At 44.1% G+C, this 19,017-nt stretch overlaps 1 protein-coding gene across 2 annotated transcripts in view; it reads left to right on the top strand.

Annotated features, from left to right (window-relative positions):
• ano8b (anoctamin 8b) overlaps positions 1 to 19,017 on the top strand; it is a 39,892-nt gene that overhangs the window by 7,949 nt on the left and 12,926 nt on the right. For both annotated transcript variants that reach the window (XM_080886744.1, XM_080886743.1), the window contains exons 2-8: positions 12,277 to 12,387; positions 13,443 to 13,575; positions 16,586 to 16,724; positions 16,816 to 16,912; positions 17,063 to 17,179; positions 17,267 to 17,394; positions 17,485 to 17,646. In XM_080886744.1, the coding sequence (XP_080742870.1) occupies positions 12,277 to 12,387; positions 13,443 to 13,575; positions 16,586 to 16,724; positions 16,816 to 16,912; positions 17,063 to 17,179; positions 17,267 to 17,394; positions 17,485 to 17,646 (887 nt within the window). The remainder of the gene's footprint in view (positions 1 to 12,276; positions 12,388 to 13,442; positions 13,576 to 16,585; positions 16,725 to 16,815; positions 16,913 to 17,062; positions 17,180 to 17,266; positions 17,395 to 17,484; positions 17,647 to 19,017) is intronic.

Below are 19,017 nucleotides of genomic sequence, written 5' to 3'. Positions count from 1 at the left end.
TGTTTGCGTCCTTTGTTCCTTATCTGAAAAACGTGAGTCAGATCTTGGCCGGGGCCTTTAATGTGAACTTGAATGTGGTGAAAGTCCACAGCTGAACAGGAACACACAGTTCCAGGTGTGATGCAGCAGAGGTTTCTTCCTCCTCCGTTTTCTTCTTTCTCCTTGCTTATCTTTACTCTTGAGTCTACATCATCACGATATATATATATATAAAAGGACACAAACTCAGCGTGTCCTCTGCGGCTACGCGCCCTTTGTCTTCCTGGTAGCTTTTACTCCAGCTCGTTCGATGTGGAAAAGCGCGCTGAGGGACAGGATCTGCATTGCCACTGCTATAACACCCGTATGTGGCTGTGAGAGAGGGTGATCTCCCGTTTCCACGTTTCTCCTGATCACTGTTTATTCAGGCAAAGCAGCTGAGCGCCTAACGTTTGCTTTAAGGTCTTTGAGTGCGACTGTGTGGCCTCCTTCTAACAGAAGAGGATTCGCCAGCTCAAAGATGCTGCGACTTTGAATTAGGCCTCACGCCGACCATTTCCATGAGTTCAGCTACATCTGTTTAAACTGTGTTAGCTTCTTGTAGCGTGCACGGTGGCGTAACCGACCATCCCAACATCTCTCTCTCTCTGCGCGCGCTGCCAGGCTAAATGAATTATGATGATTTGCTGCATTTCCTCCTTTTGAAAAAGCTGAAGAAATCAAAGCTGACTAAGTCATTAATGATATCCTCATGGGAGGAATGGTGTCGTTATGTCCAATAATCACTGGTTCCTCCGGGGTATTGATCCGACTCGGAGCCTCCTTTCCGGCTTTCCTGTCCAGGAATAGAGTATGGTACCATCGTACAGACAGAGCTCCATCAGACTGACTGACTGTAGTACCTTTTCTCCAAATTATTTAATTATCCTCCCCTTATGCTTTCTGACATGAATAAAAGCGCCCAGTTTGCCCAGTGTTTACTGGGACCTCTCACTGCACCACAGTATCTGATTATCAAATGATTAATAGTGTTTTCTGATCTCCCAGGATGCTGGTAGGAGCTGGATCCTCTGAGTCATTGCAAATACGACGTCAGAGGATCTGACAACAATTCAATCAACCTTCCCAAATAGCTCGGTCCAACCGCAGTCCCACTGAAACGACTGCTAAACTCTAAGCTTAGTAAAGTCAGTCCCTTTCACAATAACAGAGCTTGTGTACTTTGGACACTAATGCACTAAAAGCTTTTTAAAAATGCATGAGTCTGTTTTCTCTCCGTGCCTCAGCTGTTCAGTTGTCCACACTCTGCACGATCTCTGAATAAAAGGTCGTGTTGTTGATTCTCCGTGAAACTAGGGCTGCTCGATTATGGCAAAAATGATAATCACGATTATTTTCACTGAAATTGAGATCACGATTATTTGACGATATTTATTTAACCCTTTAAGACCTACCATAGAACCAAGTCCACCAGAGCTTATATATATATATATATTTTACATGCTGTAGTGCCATTTGTGGGAGCATTTCAAGTTGCTATACATCAATACAACTGTTATAGCCCATATTTTAATAATATGTCTGCATTAAGTCCATAGTAATTACAAAAATTGCAAAAAAGTGCAATAAACTACAAAAAAAATTGAAAATCGCTTTTGTTTTGTTTACATATATTTCTACTTGGAGAAATTTAAGAGGTTTATCCCTCAAAACTTTAAATACAATAAAATTGCAAAAAATAGTTTCCCACCACAGGAAATTTATTTTGAGTGTCTTCATAGTTTTATTTTGGAGATACAGCAATTTTTATATACTGCAGGAAAAACAAAAAACAATCCTATGATGCAAATTTGCAAAGAAAACAGCATGTGCATCATTTCACTGTGGGAAGTGTTACGAACAGCTGATCGGATCGGCAAAGCGTGTTTCTGGAATATTATGTTTTTGTTCCTGCAAGCGCTTTTTATGCAGTTTTTGCAAAGCTATATGTGGAACGAAACCGTGACCGAGGACAAGCTGATGGCATCAGATGTAAGTACAACTCCTCCGGTTTCATATGCAAAACAAATTATTGCGCTAGCTTACGCGGTTCAGGTTCTACAGGGATTTAAAAATAGTTACGCAAAACGGAGCGTGCTGCTCTGACCGGCTTTAAAGGGTTAACAATGACTTTAAAAAAATAATATAAAATAGTGTGCAACACCACTGAAGTTTTTTTTTTTTAAACTCTCTTTTCAACCAACGGCAGTCACTCTCCAAATAACTTCTGCTTAGCTTTCCGAGCTTCCCTCGGGTCCTCTTAATCAGCGGTCTCCAACCTTTTTTGCGCCACGGACCGGTTTATGCCCGACAATATTTTCACGGACTGGCCTTTAAGGTGTCGCGGATAAATGAGGGAGGGGCTAATAATCGGCTCAGTCATTTTTAATGATCGTTGAAAGCCCAGATCGTAATCGTGATTAAAATTCGATTAATTGAGCAGCCCTACGTGAAACCATCACCAGCAGGACTTTGTCCAGATTTCACTTTGCACCTCATTTAGATAAGCTGATGGCTTTTACTAGAGGTGCAACGATACACAAAATTCACGGTTTGGTTCGGTTCTTTGGTGTCACGGTTCGATATTTTTTCGATACAAAAAAATGTTCATTCCTTTTTAATTTGTCATTTATTAAAATTATAAATATATATTTTAACTCAAAAGTACAGTTTTTAAATTTAATGTTGCTGAAACCACAAAGTAATAAAAAAAAAATCTGATTGAGGAATCCCTCATCTTTGGAAAAGAGAGCTTATTACAGAGAAATGGCTCTTTCAAAATAAAAGCTCTACTATACGCTTCTTCTGGGCTATATTCTCAGCAGCACATTAAACATATCAGGTCCCCATAAGGAGAATCCTGTGCTAACGGCTGTCTAAATGACTCGGGTAAAGTTTGTAGCATGCTGCTTGTTGTTTTTGTCTGCTTCCACTTGTTTTTGCACTAGGATGATGTCGGAGTAAATGTGCAGTCATACTCGTTGTGTTCCCACTAGTGCTGTCAGCGTTAATTTGAAATGACGTTAACGCCACAACACGGCAAATCTCCGTTAACGAGCTACCGCGGATCGCCCCGTGCGTGGGGCTGGACGGTGTCAACAAGCTAACTGCGCTAACGCGCTAGTTCCCAACAATGTAATTGAGCATTGCGTGGCACATCCGACATGATGTTTTATTTTTGTCCATGACACGCTTACCTTCAGGGTCATACTTCACCTGAAGACCAAAATAGTTCCAAAGGCCAGATCTGAATGAGGGTGGGGGAGGTTCAATTTGCCATGTTGCAACGAGCTTAGCTTCTGTCTTGCTAGCTTGCGCTGCGCTCAGTGGATCTGCGCTCGACAGTGCAGCCTAGGCGGAGTAGTCGAACGCAGATCCACTGAGCGCTCAACACAGACAGCATCGTCAGAAGAAAAGTTGATAAAATTAATTAAAAAATGTTGTATTGTTCGATACATATGCGTACCGAACCGAAAGCACTGTATCCAACGGTTGCACCCCTAGCTTTTACACACCAAGAACTCGTATCCGTGACGTTTGTGACGTGTCCAAACGAAGCGAATCGATGTGTTTTCTCAAATAACATCTCTGAATATTTTTCTTCCACGTCAAGCTCTTCGCCAGAAACTAACAACGTTGTCAGTTCTTAGCAAGTTTATTGTTTATTTTGTGATCAAATGTAGCCAGAACTACATCTAATCTGTCACTGAAGTGAAAACGTTGCTGCTCAGAAAGGCCCGCTTGCCCGCGTTGCCTTTTTGCCCCCCAGAAAAGCCTTCCTCCACACTGGCAGTTGTCCACTGCTCAACAAGGAGGTTTGTTTGCTTCACAAAGGCTGCTATTCAGTCCACTATATTCATCATCACCACTCACTTATTCATGATTCGTAATCCTTGCTTGACAATGTTCAGTTCATGCAGTTAGATAACCAGTCTGTGGTTGTCTGAAGGCGTGCTCTGCACCGACTGGGCACAAGAGGGATTCTGTTTATGATTATTACCTGATGAATGCACACAGCCCCTAGTTTTATATTGTAAACAACAGCCGAGGCCCTGCTTCTCTGCTTTTTCGCTGCGGTTGCTCATTTAAATTAACCAGCTAACCTGAAATGAACCAGCGATCAGCCCACTTGGCAGAAGAAAGAGAGTTGGAAATAAAGGCGTCACATTTAGAGAGACTAGGTTTGAAGTGCAGGGAAAAAAGTGATGTAAAGGGTAGAAAGACGCTGGGATGGGAGACGCCATGCTTTGATTATTCTGCCATGTGAGCGGTGGGGCTCTTTTCTTGCCTCGTCCTCTTGGCTCTCAGCCACAGGCGGCTCCAGTGTCATAAGCAATCATTGTCATTTTGAAGCCAAGGATGAGTCTCTGTTATCCTCCCTGCGTCTGTTAATGAGGAAACCAGAGTTCTGACATCCACGGGCATTCGCGTCTTTATCCCATTTGTCACAAACGTGTAACAAACACAGAAATCTTAATCCGAGCGACGTCATAGATACGTGCTTTTATCTCAGGACAGCTCTCTGCACTTCTGTCTCTGTTGGAACCAATTTGTCACGAGTTTCAACAACATTTTATGGAAATTGCTTTCAATAAAACAACAGTATTGCAAATAAACACTGAGGGTTTTTTTTCCTGAATATTCTCACTCTAAATATTTCATACTTGTAGTTTTGAATTAGATGTCCTAATAACTGTAATTCAGCATTAAATATGAATGTCCTTGGTGTCAGTGAAACACAGTCATTCTAATTTTAATCCAGCATCAGGAGACTGTGTCACTGGGTCAAGATAACATTAGATATTTTATTTATCCCATATTTGGAAAATGCTTTGGTGCAAAAACACGCTGCTAACACTAGCACGTTATCACTGTCACTACGAGTAGAAACGAATGAAGCTGCCTTTCCACAGTCAGTAGCTCTGCTCTCTGTTTGATGTGTCTGTGGCTGGAATTGAACCAACAACCTTTTACTTGTGCAGGTGTTGGAGATACATAAACTGGCTGATATATTGCTATCAGCATTAAGAACCGATGGGAGAGACACCATTCAACTATGTTATGAGCATTGATGTTGCAAGGTTTATCCACCAGAGGGCGCTCTACAGACCTCCGATGGCAACAACCAGGGACTGTTTAAAATATAGTGATAATTTAGCTAAGCACCATGTTTTAACAGGTATGCTGATATTAATTAAAAAAACCTCTTTACTCTTTACTTAATGACGACATGTTAAGATGTGGGAATTTCAAAGTATGAATCTTAGCTGTTGTAATTATTGTGTCTTAATGCAGCGGTCTCCAACCTTTTTTGCGCCACGGACCGGTTTATGCCCGACAATATTTTCATGGACCGGCCTTTAACGTGTCGCGGATAAATACAACAAAATAAAACTAGTACCGGTACCGAAAAAAAGAACATTTATTCATAACACACGTGAAAAGACCCAGGAAAACCGAGTTAACAATAAAAACGATAACAAAATAACGCTGAAAACCGATAAAAACCCTGAAAACCAGACATTTCACACCTGAGCCTCAACTCTTGCGGCCCGGTACCAAACGACTCACGGACCGGCACCGGCCTACCGCTGTCTTAATGGGTCTTTTTCCTGCTGGTTGTAGTGCAACCAGCAGGAAAATGTCCAGGCTACGTAAAAGTTAAGAGGGGGTTGTACTGACGAATGTCTGTGGGTGGGAGTTTCATACCACGGCTCCACCCGTGGTTACTACTGCGCAGATCCTGGCTTCAAATTCAAGAAGGCGTCTCCCAGATCCGGGATATTTTAGCTTCATTTATACAAAATGGGAGGAGGTGGAGCCGCGTCATCCATGTTCCTTACAGTCATTGGCAACAACCAGCAGAGCGTAAAGGAATTAATCCACGACTTGTTTGAATTAAAACAGATTTAGTTTTAAACTGCATTGTTGTGCTAGCTAGGGACGGACTCACAAATAGCTACACGTAAAACAATGTCAGAAAAATCTGTTTGTGGGCGGAGCTCAGGGGGCCACGTTCAAGTCTGACCTGGAGCCCGTTAGCTTTCACTGCTCCTCTATCCAAGGAAGCCGAAAATGTAAAAAAACGTCTTAAAAAGAAAGAGATGTGTCTGAAAGAAAAAAATCTATCAGCTGATTTTAAATGATTAAATATGGGTGCTGAAAATGCTACATCAGCTCTAACTGTGAGCATGGTAGGACTTATCCCAAAGTAACATCCTGTGGTAACGGCTGTAAAAAGACGATGGCTCGTTGTCATTGGGCCTGGCTGTTTGACACCTTAGCTGGTGCGTTTGTGTGTTTTAAATAAAACGGCGTGATCTTCCTCGCGTACCTTCAGTGATGAAGAAGGTTTAGGGTGAGGGTAATTTCGAAGGCAAGCTCTCTCGTAGTATTGGCTCCTGGAGTAGAGCACACTGCCTGTGTGAAGGCATCAGCCCTAAGAGCTCTGTGTACACAATGATGACAAATATCTCTTGAGACGACTGAGAGAGGAGGCAGGAGAGCTGAAGGAGAGAAACGGATAAAACGGAAGCATGGCGGGAAGGAGGGATTGATAGATTCTGCCTTGAGGGGCTGGAAAGAGAAGATTTAGATGGAGGAAAAGAGACGGTGGTGCCAAAAAGATATGAAGAGGAGAGAGAGCAGACTGAGGGGAAAGAAAGTGAGAGACTGCAGGAAGGCTGTGCTGCTTTGGGATGAGGGCCTTTCATATCCTCTAAACACATCTGTGTATGCAGCTGCCAGAAGGACGTGGTGTACGAGAGTCGATGTCGGTGTCTGTACGTGTACCTTGCGGTACAGAGAGGTGGCCGCTGCCACAGCGATGGAGTGAGTCAGTGTTTGGGAGCAGGAGGAAGCAGGACGGATCTGGTTTCTATCCCTTTCCTCGAGACGCGCAGGATCATTTTGTGCTCGGGCGAAATGATCGAATGTTTTATTTATTCCAAACGTCTCGGCGCCACGATTTGATTTGACGACTCGGTGTAAAAATGCTGTCAGTCTTTGTGTTGGGGTTACAGATCAGCTCTGGGTCCTCTGTGGCTGTTTGTGGACTCGTCTACACAGGATGGCAACAAGTCAGGAACATAAATGAAACTGTTGGGTGTTTGAACCCGATTAGGCTCGCTGTCCCACTTACTGATGTAATCGTTGTAACAGGGTCATTTGCACACTAGATGTGACAGTACAAGTATTTTCTGCCTGTTTTATATTTTGCCGTCCTTCCTCTGTCTGCTGGGAGCTGTGTCTGTCTCTCTGCCTTTATTACTTTATGTCTGTCTCAGGCTCTCTGTTGAATAGACGAAAACATCCAGTCTTCAGAAGCTCAATGCAGACTTTCATTAAGCTGATTTTACAGATTTCATCACCTGCAGCGAATCACCAAACCTGCTGTTTTCTCAGGATGTGATTTTTGAGGAAAATAATTCAGATTCACGGTGACAGAATCTCTCACGTGTAAAATCTTTGATAAAGACTACATAATATTGTTACAGATAGTTTATTATGATGATGAAGGCTGATTGTGTGTGCTTTCTTTTGATGCTTTCTGTTTAAATGAAACCTGTTTATAAGTCGACGCTTCACCGAACTTCCTCCTGTGTGAAGCACAGAAGCTATTACTGCTAAACCATAAATGTGTTCCTGGTTGTTACTTAAAGCGACACATTTTATTTCTGTTCGGGACGTCTGTGACCATATTTTCAGGAATGTGGTTTGAAGCGATGAGCTGAAAGTTCGTGAAGAGAAATGTGCGGTCATCAAATGTCCTGTGGTTCATCATAGGACCTGAAAGCTGCAGTAAAAGTTTAATGAGATTTCTAAGGATGCTCATTAAGGACCTCTGTAGTTCTGCCACTCAAAGCTTTGCACCACAAGGTAAAAGCATCTTCGTTTAGGTTCATATTCCCACATTAATCAGCTTTATCAGTCGTAGGCTCCCAGCAGCTCTGGATGTTGGGGTCACATGACACCGTGTGCATACTGGTCAAGAGTTGTCTGCCATATTGGAAATTATACAACCTCCAGTTGCTAGGTAAAGATGTGTTGGTTGGGTGTGGTTCCTGGAGGTTGCGCCGGTTGCACAGAAGGTGCTGCAACAATAATCTGTGATTTCTTTAGTTTGGAGCCAATTTTCCGTGTCTCTCTGTAAATACTCATGAAATATCCCAGCAGTAGTGAAACTTGGAAACGTGCATTTTTAGAGTAACTGTTTGTAAAGTCCGGCTCTTCCATTCAAACCGATGCAGCAAAACAGTCACTGGGAGGTTTTGGCCAACTGGTTGGGGAAGGCAGGTGGTTGCCAGGGGTTACTGTAGGCCTCTGTGACGAGCCTCACCAAACATTTTCACTACAACTGCCATCAACTTCCAGCAACCGCTGGCCAGCGCTTGGGGACCCATTCAGTCATTTTTCACTCATGATCAGAAATTGCCAGCCGAGCCGTCTGCAGGCTGTGTGGGCCCTTATTCACTTATTCGTTGTCACTTGTATATTTGACATTGAAATGAGGTTTTCAAGGACTTCAAACTGAAATCTGCTTATTCAGACAGTTTAATGAGGCTTATTTTTCCTGAATGCACATCTTTTGGCAGAGAACAAAAATACCTCATGTCTAACCGGACTGAGTGAGAAACGAAAGAACATTAATTATTTGTGCACAAACTCAATAACACATAAAAACATATTATTATCAGTTTGCTGGCTTATGGAGTTTGAAGGCTTAACTTGTGCTGTGACCATGTTTGGTACCTGATGGAGTCACTGTTGCCGGCTTCATTTCTCAGGCTCGCAGGTTGCTGCTTGCTTTCAGTCCCAGCTTTTATCCCATTTGGAAGAAATAAGTTCATAAAACTTTAAAAACAAACGTGCTTTTACCTGGCAAAGCAAAATCTTTAAAGGAGGCTCAAGGTTACATAAATGGCAATCAGTTATCAAACTGCTCACAGAGAAGACACATCAGGTCTGTGACCTTCATTTAAAAGCTTTGCTTGACTTTCATGACTGAATTACACCCCATTAATCTCATACTTTATATCTCATGTTCACACACACACACACACACACACACACACACACACACACACACACACACACACACGCAGACGTCCCAGAGAAACACTTCAGCGAGCGTCTCAGATCACAGAACGACGCCCTGCTTGTTATGTCTGCCTGGCTGCTGTCTGATAAGCCCCACAGCAGCCGCCTGACTCTGAAGGCCGTGAGTGATGCAGGATTCATCTGTACGACTGCGAGTCCTGGACCAGCCGAGTCCACACTGACCTGGTTTCTGTTACGAGGCCAAAGGGGCTTTCAAGCTCAGACTCACCGACCAAAATGACATCCGGGATCTTTTGTTTTTCTGTGTAGCTGCTCCACAGTCTTTACCGAGATGTTGTTTAAAGATAAATATGGATCAAAAGAGTAAACAAACACACGACCCTCACTGCACAGGTCCTGTTTAATACCGTTATTATTTGCTGCTGTTTTACAAACCGTTACCTCAAAACACTACAAAAATAGCTGCTTATCTGGCCGTGCTCTCATTTGTGCTGCTTGATGAAAATACATTTCTATGAAACTGACAACAACTTATTCCCAGAACATGAGAGGCGGGTTATTTCTATAGCAAAGGGGGGACGTGCAAACACAAAGCTGCAGCACGAGCCCGTCTGTGCATTCAAGCCTTGACGGGCGACGTATGAATCAAACATCGGGACACATGAAGTGAAGCTTTGTTGAAACCAATCTGTTAGCTGCTCCAAGTGTGTGTGTGTGTGTGTGTGTGTGTGTGTGTGTGTGTGTGTGTGTGTGTGTGTGTGTGTGTGTGTGTGTGTGTGTGTGTGTGTGTGTGTGTGTGTTGCCTTCAGCGATGAATACAGGACTCATTAGAATTGCTGTCATGTTGCAGCGCTGCCTGCAGCATCTCCTCTAAAGCACAGTGGAACAACCAGTCACATTTCAGTATCCAGGAGAAGCACTGAAGAATAAAAAGACAAACACCTCCGTCTCCTGTTTGGCCTGTTGAGATGTTTAAAAATGTTCTTCAGAGGAAAATCAGCGTGGAACCAGATAAAGCGGTTGCAGCCTCTTCGTAAGTACTCGAGGGACTCTTTAAATACTGATGTTGGTACTGAAATCATTATTCTCGACAAAAGACACCAGATAGGAGGCAGACAAATCTTTAGATTTCCTGGATATATTTGATAAATAATAATAATAATGGCCTTAATTAATAAAAACAGTAAAAAAGTAGGTGTTGTTCCTACAGCGTAACCTTAATGCTGTTATTTATATTTCATAATATCCAACTATGGTGGATCCATCCATTCTTAATAATACCAAAGAATGTTTCCTGCTTGCAGTGAAACGTGCTGCTCGTTATCGTCTTCGTCCGCGACGTTACTTGTTGCTTTCTGTTCAATTTGCACAAACTGAACTTGACAAAAGAGCTTTTGTCCATTTAGCATCCTCAGCTTGGAACGAGCTGCCGAACGACCGGAAAACGTCAGAATTCATTTCATTAAGTGCTTTTAAATCAAAACTCTGAATCCTGGAGGATTTTTGTAACTGCGAGATACTCGCTGCTGCCATCTTGGCCAGTTTTTAATCTCAGTGGGATTTTCCTGGTTAAATAAATTTTTAAAAATCACCCAAAGCTTCCTGTTCATACGTCTTACACATGTGCAGTGTTGTAGTGTATTTGTTGTAGTTAGCCCAGCACAGTGTGCTGCGTGCATGATGTGTGACTTACAGAGGGTTTTATCGGTGATCTGTCCGACATGAACAAACAGCTCGAGTGCCTGTAACACCTGCGTGGTGCACCTGGTAATTTGCTCTTTTTGTTTAAAAAAATAAATCTGCATTAATAGAGCTTTAAACACTGAGGGACTGTACCAGCAGATCTCATGACCTTTCATGAATACAGAGATGACTTCATAGTGCACGTTGATCCAGTGCTGATGCGCATACATAATGTGAAGGTGAAAAACAAATCTAGATGTGCAAATACACTCTGTGGCTTTTTCCCCGAAGCCCCACCGGGCGTCCCTCTGTTCACAGTTCCAGGAAGCAGGATGACACGCTGACTGGCAGCAGCGCAGAGATGCATTAATGTGACAGTTTGAGTTAAAGCACCGTAATAAAATTAGCAGCCACTTCCCTGTTTGCCACATTTTAAAAGCATTTAAGTGATATCTGAACTGATAAGACTGACGAGCTTTTACATTTGTAAGATTCATTTTACTGCTTCAAACATACAAAAATAAACTTTTCATGACTGCGATTCCACCTTTCTTGACTTTGCTCTTCATTAAGGGGGGGATGCTGTGGGATGGCCTCTCCACGCTGCTGTCGTTGTTATTTAGGACTCGTAAACAGTTTACACAGACGGTCCTGTGACAGCTGAGCAGGATGTGAGCTTACGCCCATCGCAGTTCACTCGGCTTTCTTTTGACTCTTTGCACTGGCTCCGATTTTTCAGCGAGGTTGTTGAAAGATGAGCGAGGTGTCAGGGACAGCAAAGATTGCAGCGATGTTACAGGATCCAGGGAGGAAAATTTATTGTGTTGGTCTTCCTTCAGCCCGCCTGGAGTTGGCAGCGTTTTGAATGTCACATTACTGTGACAGTCGAGCTATTTCCAGTTTGCTCTGGACTTCAGGGACCAGAGATGAAGTAGATGTACACAGACCGAGTTCATGCATGTGTGTGTGTGTACAGAGCATTGCATTGTCTCTGAGACTCATTACATATCACAGCACTCAGAAATAACCGCTTTAAGTGTGTGTGTGTGTGTGTGTGTGTGTGTGTGTGTGTGTGTGTGTGTGTGTGTGTGTGTGTGTGTGTGTGTGTGTGTGTGTGTGTGTGTGTGTGTGTGTGATAAATCATAGCAGAGGGTGGTGAACAATGTGTGGCCTCTGGTCTTGGCAGGGCAGGATTATTTCAGTCAGTGTCGTGTTGTGAGTCAGAGCGGTGTGACATTTAAATCTGTCCTGTCAAGAAAGACAGTTGTGTGTGTGTGTGTGTGTGTGTGTGTGTGTGTGTGTGTGTGTGTGTGTGTGTGTGTGTGTGTGTGTGTGTGTGTGTGTCTTTGTGTTGTGGCAGCAGGGGTAAGGGTTTGGAGAAAGTGGGGTCAGGTGGCGGGGGTGTGTGAAAATGTTAAAAATGCCATTTCTGCTTACACCCTGTCTCTTTGAAAAGGTGACTGTCCCCCTCTCCGTGGGTCCGTCTGACTGTCCGTCTGTCTCTCCGTCTTTCAGATAAGCTGTTCGGGAAGCGGCTGCTGCAGGCTGGAAGACACATCATGTCTCATAAGTCTTGGATGAAAACGGTGCCCACAGAGAACTGCGACGTCCTCATGACATTTGCAGGTCAATCAAACACACACATTCCTGCTGCTTTCATATGTGTGAGAATCCTGACTGACAGCTTTCATATCACAAACACAGAACTATGTCTGCAGTTAACCCTCAGTGTGGAGCTGCTGCTCATCATCACTTTTTAATTTGCTTTTCATGTAGGAAAAGAGGGTAATCCCCGTGTTTGAAACGCTGGAACAATTTTCTGTTCTATCACAGAGGATCTGTGTCCTTTTTGTATTGTTCGGCCCATTGTGATGTCCTGGGAATGTCTTGAGGAAACAGTTTTGGCAGAAACAATCACATGGACCCAAAAACTGAAATAATTCATGTTCAGGGGACAGACACTGTCTCTGTTTTTAAGATGAGGCTTACAGCGCTCCTTTTCAATAAAGCTTAAAGTTAAACCTGGATCAGATCTAACTTAGACTGCTGAGGGCTGCACTGTTTCTTCTTCTACTCTCTGTATGTTTAAACACAATTTGGCATTTAATCATTAGTTATTATTCCTCTCTGGCTCTCTTCCACGGGCGTCTTTAGTCTTGCCTTGCTCCCCTCACTCCCAACCGGTCCCAGCAGAGGGCCGCCCATCCCCGAATCTGATTCTGCTTTAGGTTTCTTCCTGTTACAAGGCAGTTTTTCCTTCCCACTGTCACCAAGTTCCGCCTCACAGAGGATCATGTGATTGTCGGGGTTTCTCCCCATGACTGCAGGGTCTTTACTTACCATGATGACTTTTGGGAGCTGATTGGCAGTGGCATACAATATGACTTATGTTACATGTTAACTTTGCAATAACTGCAGTGAACACGAGCTTTTACTGTGACGCTCAGTCAGTCACTGTAGTGTCGGTGGAAAAATGTTAGATGCGCTCTTATTTCCTAGTTTCACCTTCAGCTGTAAGCTTAGGCTGGCGCCCTGCAGGCCGAGAAGAACGTGATGATTCAGTAGTATGACCTCACACCTCCAGCTGCTGCTCAGAGATAAAAGCAAAGACTGTGGGAGTACTCGGCAGATCCTACGGGGGCGTCAACACGAACTCTTTGTTTTTCCACTTCCTGTTACAGATACTACAGATGATCACACGTTACTATGGCTACTGAACCACATCCGACTGGGAATCCCAGAGCTCATCATCCAGATCCGACATCATAAACACACGCGAGTCTACGCATTCTTCATCACCGCTACGTATGAAAAGTAAGAAATCAACCAATCAAATCAGAAAGGAGCCTCTGGTTCGTGCTTCTGTTCATTTTGCCTCTGTCAGGGCGCCCCAGGGTGGCTGTGGCTGCAATGTAGCTGCCATCACCAGTGTGTGACTGGATGTGTAAAGCGCTTTGGGGTCCTTAGGGACGAGTAAAGCGCTATAAAAATACAGGCCATGTGTTGGCTGATGCTGCTGACAGTAGGACCGCAGCACTGATTATCAAACTGTTCTTTTAGTTAATCAGTTAGTTCAATGTTTCACTCTCTCCTTTAAAATGATTAGAATATTCCAGATTTATGATCGAACTTGCTTGTTCTCACCTTCACTGCTTCTTCAGACATATCATAGTTCGGGATGTTGGTGCTGTTTTAACTGTGATCAATAATTAACAAACGACCCATCGCAGATATTACTTAATATCGCCTCTTCCTCCACTGGCTCGAGGGGTAGTTATTTTTGAACGTTACTACGGGAGTCGGGATGTAAAAGGCGAGAATAACCCTGCTGTGCTGTGTCGGTGTGAAGCAGCGCCTCCGTTTATCATAGTTTTAAATGTAGTTGCAGCTTATAGTAGGCGCAGCAGTTTAGCTCGTACACTGTGAATCACGAGTGAAGCTGATGCCTGGTGAATCAGCATTGCTCCTCTGCTGCTGGTCTTTCAAGTTTTCCAGAGGCTTTAGCATCATGCTAACCTCTGTGTAGTGGATTTGCTGTGATTTCACTCCCACTGTCACAGACAGTCACAGGTGAGTGCAGGGTCACTTTAATATCAGTGCTGACTTTGACGTATAAATACAGAGAAATACAATCTGGGGATCAGGGCGGCAGCTGCTCCCGTGCTGCATTTCACCACAAATGTTGAATCCTCTGTGCTGACTGCGCTTTTAGACGACGGGCTTATCTAACATAAACCTTTTACCTGTGAATGCAGTAAGAGCGGACAGATTGTGGGAAAGAAGAGAGAGAGACAAGCGGGCGTGACAGAGAGAGAGAGAGAGAGATAAAAGCAGAAAGGATGCAAGGTAAAGAAACGCAAAGAGGAAGCAGTGAGGAAAGGTGGTGAGGAAGGATGGACTGAGTGCTCTTCTTAAAAGTGTGCCAGTGGGTTTTGGATGAAAAGCTCAAAGAAAGTGCTGCTTGACCACACACACACACACACACACACACACACACACACACACACACACACACACACACACACACACACACACACACACACACACACGTGTTTTCATATTGTTGTGGGGACATCTCATTGGGATAATGCTTTCCCTAGCCCCTACCGTAACCATGAAAAATCAATGCCTAATCCTAACCATAACCCTGACACTAAAACCACATTTTGAGTCTCAAACTCATTTGGTCCTGACAAAGATATGTAAACACACACACTCACACCTGCTGTGGGGTCGGTTGACCTACATTTTATGTGGTAGAAATCATAACCCAGAAAGTGCTCCACGTCCTCTTGAATTCCCCTCGGATACTGATTCCCGGTCCACCATGAAGCAGCGTGAAAAATCCTTTCCTGTTTTAGTTTTGTTGGATATGTTCAGCTGTGCCATTTGTTCAGTATGTTTTCATATCGTCACATGATTTATAGTTGTGTTGTTATCATCGCTGAAAGAGTCAGGATGGAGCTGTACGTGTGGGAGTGTTTTGTGCGTTTTTTCAGAAAGGCTTCATTCATTTAACTGAAAGCAGCAAATTCAGCTGTAACAGAACATTTTCTTACCTGACATGTCATCAGTTACTCATTCTGCTGCTCTGACGGGCAGTTTACGGTTTGCCATTTGGATCTGCTGAGTTTCTGCATTACCTACATTAGCATAAACACGCAGAGCTCTCCATCAGCAGTGTTACTTTACAAGGTTAGCTTTGTCCACGCTTTGCGTACAGCCTCACTGTCAGACTTTCTCTCTTTGTGTTTTTGTATTTTCTTGTTAAAAAGCTGAACACTTTTTGATGAAATAAGAAAAGAGAGAATCTCATTAAGATTCCTGGCAGCAGCTGCTCACCTCTAAAAGGCCTCCTGGTTTTGGCTTCGATTACTAAACAGTTGGTTTAAACAGATAAAGCCTCGTGTTTTTCTTCCTCACACAAGCACCTTTATTGTGACGGTTCTGCGCTGTAAGCAGTATTCAGGCGTGAAACACAAGCTTACACCTCAGATTTCTGCTGTAATCCATCAGGTGCCGTCCGTGCTTCTTTGTGCTGCCCCTGCGAGTACATGGAGCTGCATGATGGATGGCTGTTACACATCGGCCGTACGTCTTTGTGCGTGCGTGTAAAGACTATATATACATGTGAGGGCGAGGTGAGCTCTTAGCCTGCGGGGAACAGAGAGGGAGCTGCATTATTATTGAGATTTCAGCACAAGGCCGGCGGGAAGGACAGACGGAGATGGAAAAAAGGATGATGGGATAGAAGGAGGGGAGGAGAGCGATGGATGAAGAGGGGAGGCTGAGAGAAGACAGCGTGGGCATGAAAGAGGACGAGAGCATGGGGATAGAAGATGTGCAGGAAGGCATGATGGGAAATGAGATGAGGTTCAGACATTACAGCTGAAGGACAAACCACTGTTTTTTTTAGTAATGTGGAAAAGTGGCCAAACAGAAGTGCTGCAGTGTTGTGAATTAAGATAAATCAGGTGATTATTGGGATTATTTTTAGTGTCAATCATCAGTTTAACCAACATGTTAGAAGAAAAAAGGACCATCCCAGCATGCAGGCATACATGTTTATAGCTCATAGCTGTAAAAAGAGAGACAACACCGCGTGTTGCTGTTACTATGCAATTACTCCCATTATTCCTCTCGCCGCCTCCATAATGTGCGGTGTTACCACCAGCAGAGTGAGAGCCCGGGCGTCGCCGCGTAGGCAATTAGAAACAAAAGATTTAATTAGACGAGATTAATGCACTGCAGATGACACAGATTACACGTGTAGCGTGGGCGTCTGAGGCCGGCTTAAAAAAACCTGCCCGATGTTGTCGTGCAGTTTGCTGCGAGGCGCCGAGGAAATGGGACTGAGGAAAGCAGTGAAGCCCGAGTTTGGCGGAGGAACACGGAGCTTCTCCTGCGAGGAGGACTACATCTACGAGAACATCGAGAGCGAGCTGTGCTTCTTCACCTCGCAGGTCAGTGCGACTCCAGTTATTCCCAGGTACCTACACTGGGAAAAGTTTTTCTCACGTTGCTTCCTCCTCCTCCTCTTCCCGGTGGCTGCAGGAGAGGCAGAGCATCATTAAATACTGGCTGGACAACCTACGTGCCAAACAAGGGGAGGTGCTTCATAACATCAGCTTCCTGGAAGGCCAGCCAATCAGTAAGTGATCAGAGCTAAAAGCTCCGTTGTCTTCAGCAGGCCGCGGCGTGTGTGATTGATGGTTTCCTCTCCTCGAGTGCTTCTCTCTCTAACTAAATAAAGTAAATCATCTGCTTAAATATGTTTTGCTGCTCGCTTTACTCTCTGCAGTCCCGGAGCTGAGTGCGAGAGGTGTGATCCAGCAGGTGTTCCCTCTGCATGAGCAGAGGATCCTCAGCCAGCTGATGAAGTCTTGGGTCCAGGCTGTTTGTGAGAAGCAGCCGTTAGGTTAATAAATCAAAGCTCGCTTTTACGCTGTTTCCATCTCTGACTTTGCTGTTTGCCTCACTGTTATCTTATCGATCTCACAAACAGATGATATCTGTGACTACTTCGGGGTGAAGATTGCCATGTATTTTGCCTGGCTGGGTTTCTACACCACCTCCATGTTATATCCCGCCGTGATCGGTTTCGTGCTTTGGATGCTCACCGAGTCCGATCAGGTGAGCAGAGATGAGCCGTGTGCTTGTGTAGGAAAAGGAAACAATGACACCGCCCAGTCAAACCGATAAATGTCTGCATGCTTGCCTCAGACGAGCCGGGACATCTGCTGCGTGGTGTTTGCCCTCTTCAATGTGGTGTGGGCCACTCTGTTTCTGGAGCGGTGGAAGCGGAGGGGGGCGGAGCTGGCGTATAAGTGGGGAACGCTGGACGCGCCTGCGGAGTCCCTGGAGGAACCACGGCCTCAGTTCCGGGTGAGAGAAATTAAACTCTGATTCAGTCAAGGTGCTTTACAGCGTCAGATAAAGACAATGCAGCAGAGTAACACTGAACAAAGCTTTGCAACAGGAATTAAAGGCGAACGATGTGGATTCAGTTCAGTTATAGCTGATGAGAAACAGGAGGACAGATTTAAAGCAGAGCATGGAGCAACAAATAGTCCAACGTGTAAGGAAGCTGAGTGATATTTGCTCTATAGTGGGCAAATATCCAGATAATATTTAAAAATGAAGAAGCTCCCAGTATAACACACTGGAGAAACTGGTTACATGCTGTCCTTGTTATGGGAAAACATCCCTGCAGGACTACAGCTGAAAATAGACGACCTGTTGTTAAATGCTCACCAATGATAGCGAGCGAATCAGAATGATGCTGACAGCTGCACAGTTTCCTTTTTTCTTCTGCTTTATTCACAAAAACTTTAATTATGTACTTTGGGAACAGCTTTAGTTACTCTTCCACTACAAGGAGATGTCAGAAGTGGAACTGAGGATTGATTGATTGATTGATTGATTGATTGATTGGGGTGGCTGTAGCTCAGGAGTCGAGCAGGTCGTCCACTAATCGCAGGGTCGGTGGTTTGATCGCTGGCTGCTCCAGCCTGCAGCCGAATCCTCGGGAAAGAAAATAATGAAGTATGACTGTTAGATAGAAAGCACTTCAGTACAAAAAGCATAAACAGTGTTTGTGAGAATTTCACTTCAAAAACAACATCACAGCTGATCAACGTGCTGTACCAAACTAAGAGAACAAAAGAATAAATGGGTACACAGGGCAAAAACAAAGACGACAACTCACACGGGCCGAGGAGGACAGGTGTGTTTTTAAATGAGCTTTAAAAGCAGCGAGGGATGGAGCCTGCCTGAGCTCCAGAGGAAGCTCATTCCACATTTTGGGAGACAAAGCTGCAAAGACTCGGTCTCCTCGGGGTTTCTAAAATGTTTCTGGGACAGCTAGCTGATCTAAGAGCACGAGACGGCACGTAAGGGTGAAGCAGCTCAGACAAATAATAAGAAGCGAGACCATTAAGACTTAAAAACAAATACAAGAATTTTAAAATGGGTTCAAAACTTAATGGAAGCCAATGAATTGCAGTAAATGCTCAGATCAGAGTGTCAACAGGACGGGTTTAATGTTTGACGGCTGCCTCAGCTGAAAGAAGGAGAACTTCACCACAGTGTCGATGTGAGTCAATGAGGCGAGTTGTTTAAAGTGCTTTGAGCAGTGAGAGTAGAAAACAGTCCGTTTATGTGAAACGTGCTTCTTCATGTGCAAATGCAAAGAGGAGAAAAAGCACAAAACAAATATGTTACTGTGATTATCTAACAGCGTCACTAATGTGGGGT

This window comes from Rhamphochromis sp. 'chilingali' (genome assembly GCF_963969265.1).
Source record: "Rhamphochromis sp. 'chilingali' genome assembly, chromosome: 7".
NCBI lineage: Eukaryota > Metazoa > Chordata > Actinopteri > Cichliformes > Cichlidae > Rhamphochromis > Rhamphochromis sp. 'chilingali'.
Note: the sequence above shows the minus strand (reverse complement) of the source record. Positions and strands in the feature narration are given on the sequence as shown.